This window comes from Uloborus diversus, chromosome 3 (genome assembly GCF_026930045.1).
Source record: "Uloborus diversus isolate 005 chromosome 3, Udiv.v.3.1, whole genome shotgun sequence".
In the NCBI taxonomy this organism is placed as follows: Eukaryota; Metazoa; Arthropoda; class Arachnida; order Araneae; family Uloboridae; genus Uloborus; species Uloborus diversus.
Genome location: NC_072733.1, coordinates 116,227,893 through 116,240,423, shown reverse-complemented (window position 1 = coordinate 116,240,423; position 12,531 = coordinate 116,227,893). Strand labels below are relative to the sequence as shown.

The 12,531-nt window shown below is 31.9% G+C and overlaps 1 protein-coding gene across 1 annotated transcript in view; it reads left to right on the top strand.

Moving 5' to 3' along the window:
* Positions 1-3,785: 3,785 nt before the first annotated feature.
* LOC129218906 (ionotropic receptor 25a-like) overlaps positions 3,786-12,531 on the top strand; it is a 61,153-nt gene continuing 52,407 nt past the window's right edge. Inside the window, exons 1-4 of the mRNA XM_054853226.1 lie at positions 3,786-3,828; positions 5,347-5,469; positions 7,701-7,841; positions 9,846-10,148. Coding sequence (XP_054709201.1) covers positions 3,786-3,828; positions 5,347-5,469; positions 7,701-7,841; positions 9,846-10,148 — 610 coding nt within the window. The remainder of the gene's footprint in view (positions 3,829-5,346; positions 5,470-7,700; positions 7,842-9,845; positions 10,149-12,531) is intronic.

Sequence of the window (12,531 nt, the reverse complement as noted above, 5' to 3'; positions counted from 1 at the left end):
CTTATGGATGAAAAGACATCCGACAAAAGCTTTTGTCGGATGTCTTTTCATCCATAAGCTCATTATTTTTGCATTGAAAAAGGCGTTCCCTGTAACGCCGAAACACGTGTCTGCTGTAATTTACAAATTTGTGCTTCTACTTACGTTGTTTGGTCTGACTTTACTAAACGGTATATTGTTTAGTACGAACAGTAGGGTGGAACGAAAAAAACAAAGTTTTTATTTTCGAATTGTAATAGTGCAGAAAAGTTGCGATTGGTGAAGACTTACAAAACAAAACAAAAATTTTTAAAATAGGATAATATCTTCCGATCCCGCAACGAGCCTAAAAATTTGAAAAAATGGAAAATTTCATGTGTTTTTAGCGATTTTTTGAAAACTTTGCTCCAACGTTTCTTTTTAATACTCTAAGACGGAAAAGTTACGATTGCTGAAGCCTTCAGAAATTTTAAAAAACATATTGAAATCAAATAATACCTTTTGATCCAGGAACAAGCATGAAAAGTAAAAAAAAGGAAGAATTTCATCTTTTCTTAGTGATTAAAAATAAAATTGTTCTTCTTGTTTTTTTCCCCGGTGTTACAGGTAAAAGTCTTTTTAAAAAACCCTATATTACACATAAACATAAATTTATTCCTTGACTTTTGAGGTATCTTCTAAACATGCTAATCTTCCATTCTTTACAACAATGAAACATTTTCAAATAATAGAAAGTTATAAAATATTAACCAAATTTACAATCCAGTATACAAGTCTTATTGTTTTGCGTGTTACTTGTTGAAGCTAATTTATAATCAGATTTTTTGGAAAATTCGAGCATAATTGATCTAGATTTCAATGTTGCTCTTTTGTAGCCATCTCTTGATTTAAATCCACACTTTGAGTGAAGCCTCCGTCACTAGCTTCACACATCTTTCGACAGCTTGCGTATGGCAGGGGAATAGTTTTATATCCCAGTCGGGTATAGTGCCTGTTGCAATAAGATTTTCAATGTCTTTGTTAGGAATTTTTCGAAGAAAAGGTGGAGAAAATAGCTTTGTCGTGTTCCAATCAATAATCTCTGTGTAATCTTCTGCTTCGAAATTTAGAGATGGAATGACAAAGTTTCTAATGCTTTTGCCTTTAGAAACAGACTCCCTGGCTTTTAAGACGTTTTTAAACGCTAGTTCTCTTATGTGCCTCCTTTCATCAAACACCATTGCCATTAATAAGTTTTCGGGATGCGCAAAGAAAGAGTTTCTTTCAATGACAGAGTAAACAACTTGTTTTAGATTGTCAAGTAAGTATCGACAGGTTTGAACTGTTCTGTAAACATGAATGGCACCGTCTGTGAAATTTTTGCGGTTCTTTATTTCAAACCAGACCGGCATGTAACATCTCAAAATAAATGTCACTTGGTTGTTCTTCATTTGAAAGATCAGATTCATCTTTATGACTAAAACGCACTCAGTAACTTTTCGTTTTAAGGCATAGGCTTTTCTTTGAAATCTTTTTTTCAACCTTTTTGTTTCCTTTTGGTCCAAAGTTCCAGTTTTTCCTATGCCATGTTTCCTCTGAAGATAGAGAAATCTATGTTCAGAGATCGGTATCTTTCTAGATTTTTCACACGTACATTTCATGTAAATTGGACATTCACAAATGTCTAGGGTCTTTTTACAAGTGCAAATAACATTCATTACGCACTTACACGCAGAGACGTCAAAGAGTTTCCTTGCTTCACTTTTAAATTTATCAATCCTTTCTTTAAACTTTGGTTTATCCTTGTCTCGGTTGTAAGATCTCATGAAATTGAGAAATTTTTGTAGAAGATATCAATGAGCTGAGCAATTCTTTTCAGGGAAACTGTAGGAATCGAGGCCTTATCAAAGATACATTTAAACTTTTTGCGCCACTATGTCCTTAACAATGGAAAAACTCACTTTCGTGTTATTGACTTTTCTAGCTAACTCAAATCTCTCTTGAAAGCAACTTTGAAGTACATTTTTATTAGTAGGGAGCTTGTTTGTTGGCAAATCTCTCGGGTGGCCAAATATAGGGCACTGAAAGGACTTTCTCGTAATTATTTTCTGTAAAGATGGATTCATGATTGAAACACGTTTAGCAGAGCAAATCGACTTCACACGCACATTAGAAACATTTAGAAATACTGATTCCAGCACGACTGCTTTATTCATTTAAGTAAGATACCTATAGACACAAGCCAACTAAAAAGCTCATAAATTCAAGATCGTGAGGCGCTAATGGGGTATATTAGATGCATACACTGTACTGAGCGACATAAACAAATATGAGTCTCGCGGGATTAAAGGGCCATGTGGACAATTTCACAGGGAGGCTAATACTAAACTATCACATTTGTTTTATAAACAAACGTTCTTCCATTAGTATTTCATACCTAACTTATGAGGATCGTTAAACTAAAATTTTAAAAAAAGCTGAAAAAAGGCTTAAAGTTTACATTTTTTCAAACATGTCGGTTCGTTGCGCGATCGGAAGATATTGTTTTATTTCAAAAAGATATTTTTTTTTTGCTTTGAAGTCTTCACTAAACGTAACTTCTCCGTTCTGCAGCCTGAAAAAGTACATTGAACCAAAAATGTTAAAAATTCGGAAAAAACCTGAAATTCTCAACTTTTTCGATTTTTTAGGCTTGTTTCCGGATCAGAAGGTATTATTCGATTTCAATTTTTTTTTTTTCTGAAGGCTTTACCAATCGTAACTTTTCCATCTTAGAGCCTTAAAAAGAAGCATTAAAACAAAATTTTTGAAAAATCACTAAGAAAACACGAAATTTTCCATTTTTTCAAATATTTAGGCTCGTTGCGGGATCGGAAGATATTATTCGATTTTTAAAATTTTTGTTTTATTTTGTAAGTCTTTACCAATCGCAACTTTTCCGCACTATTACGATTCGAAAATAAAAACTTTGTTTTTTTTCGTTCCACCCTAACGAACAGCCTTTACTATACCGCCTATTTCTTCTATCAAATTTGTAATTTAAACTTTACTGGCTGCTTTAGCATTAACGTAAATATTAATGTAATAAGACGAACTGAAATTTTTGAGCATTATAATCAAGAAATCAATTACTTATTTTCTTAGTTGCTTTAGCATTAACGTATGTATAAGTATATTAAGATGAACTGTAATTTTTGAGCATTATAATTAAGAAATTAAATACTTATTTTATTTCATACTTTTTAGTGTGATACTTTTTAGTGCAAGCTGATGAAAAAGTCTTTAGATTTTAAATTTTTTTAATATTTTATTTCAAAGTTTTTTCTTTTTATTACTTAAAACGAAAAGACTTTTGCACGAAAAAGTTAAAACGAAAAAGCATACATTTGTATTAAAGGCTTATATTTAGCTTAAATAATAAGTTATTGGCCAAAATCCACAACACACTCCCCTCTCTTCCGCTGGCCACCCCCAATATCTTCGTCCCTCGCCCTGTTATCACACGTTTCTTCCAAAAGTCCGTTCTAAACGTCTTCACAGCGAAGCAGCCTGACGCATTGTGCCGTTAGCACACGAGGAATCTCACATAAGTAAAAACACTTTTTTTAAAGGCTTATATTTAGCTTATATAATTGAATTGCCAGAACCCACAAATTTATGCTTGCTTAGGTCTAGCCTTGAAACTTATGTGCGAAATTTATTAACAAAACTTTAGTTTTATGATTACTATTATTTCATTGCTTCTGGGCAAAAATCGAAAAGCGGAAGTGTGTTAAGTTTCACCTGGCTAAATTTAACCCGGCAACCGGAAGCAAAGTGTGAAAATTATGACGGAGAAAACAAGTACAGAAAAGGTCTTGAAAAAAATTGGTAATATTTTTTGAGAAATTAAGAAATGAAAAAAAATGTTCACATGTGCCCCCTTTTCCCCCATATTTTTTTGCTTCTTATTCGTGTACCAATTGTTTGAAACCAATCCTATAAATACCTCTAAATAAGTTAGAATTAATTTACATATACATCAAAAATTATAATAATTACATTTGTTACTTAAGCATTATTGAAGCTACTCCATTACTTCTTGGAACCAGTATTAATTTCATTGTTGCTGTATTGACAATATGTGCTATGCTACATCGTTTTGTAAACAGCAACTGTTTGTATTATAATAAAAGTTATACAGTGCTGGTAAAAAAAAAAATTGCATCACCCTCGCATTTTCACAACAATAGGATTATGTGAGAAGTTTTTGGTCGACCGATTAACGATGAATGTATGCGAAATTCTGCAAAACTTATGAAATAAACATTTAGCAGCAGGAATCCGATGCTGTTTCCGGGCCAAGGCAAACCGCTGACCCCAAGCTCATTTTTTCATTTCTGAACCTGCGTGTGAGTTTAGAGAAAAAAATTACTTAAATCCATGCCAATTTAAGTCTAATGGAGGAAAAAATTTTTAAATTGTTACTTACCAGTTTTGTCCTATGGCACGAAGCAGAATCATCCTGGAAAATGACGTTTGGAACTGAAGTAAAGTGATCCCGGATAGAAGGAAGCAATTTCTCCTCCAAAATGCCAATATATACCTGAGCGTTTACTGTTCCTTGCACAAAGTGAAGCCCACCAACTCCTTGATCAGAAATACATCCCCATATCATCTGGGACACGGGATACTTGACTGTGTTGAATGCAGTCGGGATGATATTCCTCTCCTTAGCGGCGCGGGTGATGCAACTTTTTTTTACCACCACTGTATATACCTTTAGAAAGGTAATTTTTTGATGAACGAAAAGTAAAATACACGCTTTCAGTTATATGTGCCGGATTCCAAGTTATCTTGCAAAATGTCTCAAAAAATCAAAACAAAAATCAAATTTTTTAAAAAACTTTCAAATATTTCTACTTTTTTGAACATGAATGATAATGTCAAACATACCGTTAGAAAACACGTTTTCTACTGATTAAGAATCACTTATAATATATGTTAATATCAGAATAAAAATCTGTGTTACAGAGGGAAATGTAGACTCGCATCACAAAACTTGTCGGCCATATTGATGACGTCATCAACGCCGCTAGAGGGTCAGAAAAATTTGTGCCCCATGCTTTTTGGACTCGTATACTCATGTACTATCTGAATCCAAATTATACTTAAGAAAAGAAGTTTAAACAGTGGTAGTTAACTTGAATATGAGAACACATGAAAATATGTAAAAATTTCAAAATGAGTTTGAGTAACTGAAAAAGTATTTGATTTCTTGTTTAACAGTGGTTGTTAAAATTAAATGAGCATTTGCCTTTTTCTTCTTTTTTTATTTTTGTTCTGGTTTCAAATTATCAAATAATACTGAATAATACTGAATTATTAATTTTGTTTTTCTTCATTTAGTAAAGCTTCATAATAACGTCTTGCGTTTTGATATCGCTACCGTTTTGTTAAAACCAAATGTTATTCTAGCTAAAGATGGTACTGAAAGATATAATCCAATCAGAGCTAATTTAGAAAGTTCTAGTAAAAACTGTTGATAACTCATCGAGCAACACATCTATAATGCAAACCATTAACGAAAAGGCTAGTTGTGAAGAAAGGTATCTGATTTTTTGATGTTACAAACTCAAACCCATATCTTATAGACTTGATTCACATCGTAGACTCATAAAATAGTTTTCTTTTCTGACGATTTTATAATCTTGGATTCATGATATATACAAGTAAAAAAAGTAATAATTAATAATCATGGTAAATTATTTAAGAAGTCTTTAGAACCTCCTTTACGTTCCTGATTGTAAAGATAAATATTTTTCCAGAGTTTATGTTTGAAAACTTATTATAGTGATTAATTTACTATCTAGTAAGTTCAATTCCAGAAAACAAAAGTGTGCATGTCACTCAAATAATGTTTTTTTTTTTTTTTTTTTTTTGTAAATTGTTTTATTTTATATAACATTCTTTTCAGAAAACTTTAAAATTCAATATTTTTCAAAAGACTTTTTTAAAGATGATGAATTTTTTGGATTCCGTTAAAAAAATCTCGAAGCTCGAATATATAGATATTGATGAAAAATAGCCCCTTGTATCTCCGAAATGCGTGCGTGAAATATTTTTGCTTCAATAATCCTGTTTTTACACGATTATTTTTTTTTGTATTTTTTGCATTTTATTATTATACTGCGCGATAAAAAAAAAAATCTGATCTGAATTTATCTGAAATAACGCTTGCTAATTCTTATGCAAATTGACCTACTGAATCCAAATATGACCACCGTTTTCTCCATCACATCCCACTTTTTAAAAATAGTGTCCCCTAATGTTTTTCAATTTCCGACAGTTTCATAGATATTATTTTTATTTGAAGGGAAAGGGGGCATTGCAGTAACCATTAACACTCTTCTGAAGAGCTAGAGAGGTGCAAAGTTCAAAAACATGAACATTTGGCACACGTTCAAAGACTCATGGGAGTATTTCCTTCTAAACTACTTAAAAATCATCAAAACCAATAACTTCCCTACCGTTTTGTTTCCAGTTTTTTCTTTTATTTTTCGGCGTAACCCAAAGTAACGGACTCATTCCTATGAGCCCCACGTCCAAAAAAATTTTCACGGGCAAAGTGAAATGGGATATATGTTTACAGTTTGCACTGCCAACGTGTAAGAAGCATAACTAATTCACTTTACCTCACTTTCCCCTACCGCGAAAATATACAATACTATTTCATTTATTTCGGCTAGAATTGAAGTTAAATATACTTTTCAATCGCTTGGCAATCACTTGCTGCAAGTATGGTAAATGTGTTAAAAATTGGCCAGTATTGTAATCTAATTTTTCTCTGCTGAAGATTTGAGTACGTCAACGTAAACAGTTATTTTCCGTGAAATTAAAAAACTGAAAATATGCTGAAAATCCACGAGAAATAGCTTAACATAATAACTCATACCGACAAAATATCATCAGTACTAATAAAACTGGAAAACTAAATTTAGCTGCAATTAAGAGAGGAAAAAACGCATTCAGATGAGTTCTTCTGTGGAATATAACTGAAAACTCATTAAAAATAGACTTTGCTTTAAGTTCAATACAAGTAATCAGTAAAGGGGCTTCGTTTGCGACATAAAATCTATTAGAACAAAATATGCTTAGTTCACCAGATCCTTACATAGATCTTGGATAATATTTCACATCGAGAGTTACATCGAAGGAATTTATTGCCAGGGAAACTAGTGGGACTAAAATCCATACCTTGTCGGCTGCAAGTTGAAAAGGAAAATTACTCTATCAAGCCTTGATTTCATGTTAAAATTAAGATTTTAAAAATTCATATGTACACGCAAACATAAAACCATTCTTTCTAGTCAAATCGTCCTCAAAACACTCAACCGATGACAAATGCTTTTTTTTTTTAGTTTTATCAATATCGAATCATTACAACATAACAACCCTTTTAAAATAAAGTTTTAAATGAAGCTAAATTTAAAAATAGAAAAAATTATGTTCAACTTTTTCTAAGAAACACATTTCTGCGATTAGGAGCAGTAAATCCTTTGAATAATTTTGCCTTGAGAAATAAAAATTCTACTGAAATTCTTTTTTTTTTTTTTTTTGCTGAGGCAAGCATCAAATTTTATTTATTTTTTCAATTATTCAGTCATATTTATTTCATTGTTCATTATGCATTTCTAAAACAATGTTCATTTTAATTAAACATTAAATTTTATACAACATAACTTGTATTTTATAACTTTCAGTTGCAGTATTTGAAACCGATTATCCACTTGCAAAAGAGGTCATTGATAAAGTTTTTGAATGGTACGCCAAACAAGAATATCCAGATATCGACTTTGAGTACTTTAATGTTACTATTGAAGATGGTCAAACCGAACAGCAAAGTAAGTCGCTGAGACCTATTTACTAGTTAATTTATTTTAACTTTCATTTATTTCTTTTTAATTTTGGAAATTTATTTAAATTGTTTGTGCTATCGTCATGCATAAAAAGTTCTTTTCAGAAACATCAGAAAGAATAAGTTGACACTGGTAATATTTATATACAACTTGTCCCCGTTTAAACAGCAAGACCTCTATTTTCGCAACCGTTAGTCATAAATGCATACTCCCAGTTGCAAAACTGGTGAAAAATAGAGGCAGAGTTAAGATTATAAAAGTTTGACTCAAAAAAAAAAATCTTAACTGTGCTCGTTATTTTGAGCATTTCTGCATTTGGAAGTATGCATCTATAACTAACGGTTACGAAAATAGAGGTCTTGCAAGTTAAATTGAGACACACGGCATATGTGTACTGCTCTCTCGCGTAAGGAAGGTGTATAGCAAAAGTTAACGTCTTTCTAAGTGATTGCTTGAATAATTTACTTTTTGATGAGGTAGAAGAAAAAAAAATCATTTTCAAAATGAATTTTCGGTTAGTAAGGTTTAAAATTATGCTTAAAAAAACCAAAGCTTTCATCTCATAACGGGAATCAAACTTATATTCAAATATCGTAAAATTATTTATATTAAAAATATTAAAATAATAATTAACATATGAGGCAGTGAGAAGCAAAGGAATGTAAGTGCCAAAATTTAAAAATTGGAGATAACCTGTACAAATGGTAGGTGAAGCTCTCCTTTGTCTTGAGGCAAGAGATAGTACGAGTAGTCCTGGTATGTGCGGCTATACAGCATGATTTAGAAAAACTTTTCAACGAAAGCCTACCTAGGACCGGAACTTCAAACGCGTTTTACTCAAAACTTTAAAATGTCCACTTATATCCTTTTGCTTCTCACTGCCTCATATTGAAAGTAATAATTCAAAGAACTTAGAAAATTATCAATTAGTAGTGTCTATTTATTCAAATATTATTTTAGTCATTTTCAGGTAATAGTATGGTCCAAAATTGAACCAGTATTACAATGAAAGTTTGTATTCTTTCTTTGTTGAAGAAATTATTGATTATATTGCATTCTCTTTTAACCTCAAATAAGGTGTAAATATGTTTACATAATAAATATGAAATGTTTGTATTTGCTATGCTCATAGAAGTGAACATGATAAAATGAATTCTGTCTCAGAATAATAAGGTGCAGGTAGTGTGGGGTAAGGATAAAAATCACTAAAGCAAGTATTAAATAATTACAATAGATTTGACTAGAAGAAAGTGAAAATCATATAGTATATTTCTAATATTGATTTAAAAAATGGTTGAAATACGTTATGCAATAACACAAAACATTCTCTGTTTCAAAAATTACGTAAATGATTTCCTTCAACCACAATTGTTCATCAGACTACTTGAACACTGATTTCAAAATTGGGCAATTCACTTCGTTAGATAAGATCACAAAATAAATTATCCTGCTATGAAATAACGAATATCGTAAGTTCGTTTAGAAATTTTATGAATATTCATCAATTTTCGCCAATCAAAATGTTTTTCAAGCAGATAAGCTAACAGATAACTTTTCAGAGGAAAAATTTCTCACTTAAGTATGATGAAGTTTTTAGGTTTACTATCTAATTTAAGCTATAGATTGAAAATAAGATAATATTTTTTTTAATGTAAATAAATCAAATTTAAGCAAATTATTGCATCTTTTATCCACAATGGAGAATGAAAAATGTCTTCAGAACAAAAAAGAAAATCAAAGACTTCAAAACTTCTTCAAATATTGTGCATAAAATTAAATAATACATAGTTGCAAAACGTTTTGCCTCAAACAACGGTTAGTCAAAGTAATCTAGCTTAGGTTCAGCGGTACAAGAGTTACTTAGCCACAAAATATTTCGTTATTATGTATATTGACATTGTATTTACAATTGGGTTTGATCTTCAAATCCACACTGTGTAAAATCACATGTCCAAAAAAAAAACTTATTTTTTTCACTCTTTTTTACAGTATGTGAAAGAATATTAGCTGCTAATCCCACTTTTATCATCGATACAACACGCAGACCAAGAGATACTGGTAATCGTGCTGGAACCTTAGCTAAGAGAGTGGCTAGGAAACAGGGTATTCCAACGGTAAGCGCAACGTATGGCAAGATGAAAGGAGTTATGGAGTGGAAAGATTTAACTGAAGCTGAACAGCAATATTTGATTCTCATTCCTCCACCCGGTTACATCATTACGCAGGTTGTGAGAGATATCGCTTCGCATCAAAACATGACGACAACTGGTGTATTATTAGACAAAAGCATCGGTAAGAGAGCGAAATATTTACTGAACTTGTCACTACTTTTTTGCAAAAGATGTTTTTTTTTTGGGGGGGGGGGACAGAAATTTACAAACGAACCAGTTTACACGTTTGCTTTCACATCAGTCAAAAGTGACTAAAATCACGGCCTCGCTAAAACTGAACATCCCATACATCCCATTCAGTCCATATCAGTCATCAGGGACTGGCACTAGACTATCCGTTCCAGGCTCGTTTGTTATCGATGACTAACAAAACAAAATAAGAAATTGAACTAAAAAATTGCAGTATTACTCATTTCAGGATCGTATCATTAATTTACTTGAATATTACTCATTCAAAAGCTTCGATGTTTTTTTTTTTCAATTTTAAAAAAAGGCTGCCGTTTAAAAAATCTACAAAATAGCTTATCTGATTTAATTTTTTTCTAGGCATGTTCAAATTTTGTGATGTGGAAAAATACTATTACATTTAGCATATTGCAATGAAACAATAAAAAACAAAAGTAAATAGAATAAGTACGAAACGGAAATATTTATGGGATATTATATAACTATAAAAGTCATAAATCCATTCAAGCATCCTTATTCTGTTGATGCAGGGCTTTTCAAATTTATTTTATTATTGTTTGCATCAACAGGCTATTTGTAATTAAATTTTTTAAAACGTATAATTTCTCCACTTTTAATTTAAAAGTACCATGGCAGCAGTGAGCAACGAATTAATAGTTTCGCAGCTCCTGTCTCACTGTTCCCTCAATTCAAAATATAAATTCAATAGCTGCCATTATCAGACAAAGTAAAAAACATCATTCTACTGCTAAAAGAAACGTTAGTTATTAGGCTAATGTAATATTATTAACAGCAATCTGTAAAGATTATCTAAACAGTGCAACAAATAACGGAGATTTTTTATTTCGATGGGTTGAAACTAAGCTGGCATAGTTATTTTTCTTACATGATACTTGAAAAAAAAACTTCTTTCTTTCTTATTGTTCACAATATGTCGACCTGACTCTTCAAAATTTTTAGAAGGTTGGAAATATCTCAACAGAAAATAATTGATGTTGTCTCACCTGTTCTCTCTGTCTCACTGTTCCCACATCTGCCCTACTTTTTTTCATGCTTTTTGAACTACTTTGTGTGTTACCTCACAAAGATTGTTTTTTGTTTTTAAATAATTGTTCTTTACTTTACGCTTTAAGAGCAAGTTTTTGTAAGAGTCAGGCAGGTCATATACATGCTATTTTTGATTTCGCTAAAACTTTACAGTGGCTTCTTTGAATGATTTTAGAAGACACATATTTTTTCTTTTCTTCCAAAAACGTTTTTTGTTACCCACAAATTTCCGAATGTTGATCCCAACTTAGGGTTTTTCTAAAATAGACATTTTTAAATATTCAATTATCTTAGCGCATTGAGCATCAGCAAAAGTAATCTTTGTGATTACAACATGATATTTAGTGCCCAAATGAAATATATCGTAAATTTTATGGCTGGTCTTCAGTGGATCCTGGCAGGGGTGGTTAAACTGTGCCGAAGAAAGTGCAAATGTGTCATGTTTGAGGCATACTGGTTACATGCACTGAGATTCAACCATAGGTTTTGCGAGCAATTTGTGCAGTGATATATATGAATTATTAAACAGGCTCATTAAATGCATGGTTAATGCTCACTGCTGCGAAAAAATAGCAGTTTTGTCATCAAAATATGATAAGAAGTGGCCTTTTTAGAGGCCTATATCTCAGTGCACTGAGGGTCAGCATAGAACTTACTGCCTAAGTTTCAAACTAGAGTATGTGTATTTTCCCAATCAAGTGACAGAACTATGGTCAAATTCTTTTCAAGAACACAATACTCATTTCAAAACAGTAGAATGAACTATTTAGTTTTCAAGTCAATCAACATATCCGGGTTTAAACTTTCCTCCATGGACTTCCAGATAATATTTAAAAAACTAGTTTGATCAAAAACTTACCATAAAAGTGTTATAGACTTGCAAATAGACTGATTATGCTTACTCGCACACTTTTTTCTTTGCACTAAACTACAATGATAGGAAATAATTACGAAATCCTATTTTATTACTTACTAGCCGCCTGCGGCGACCAGCTGGTCCGCCTTTTTACGCCATTCGCCTTTTTGCGCCAGGGTTGCCGCCTTCGTCTGCTGCTTAGACAATTTAGCGACGGTATTAATCAATGTTTTTCTCTATACATCAGTATTATCATTCGCCTTTTTACGCTGATGTTGTCGCCTTCGGCGGCTGCTTAAACAAATTTCGTGGCAGTATCAATCAATCTATATCTATCTATATCATTAGTAGTTTGAATAAAATATTTTCTCCGTCGTTTGGAATATTTTTAAAGGAGGGGGAGACACAAACGACG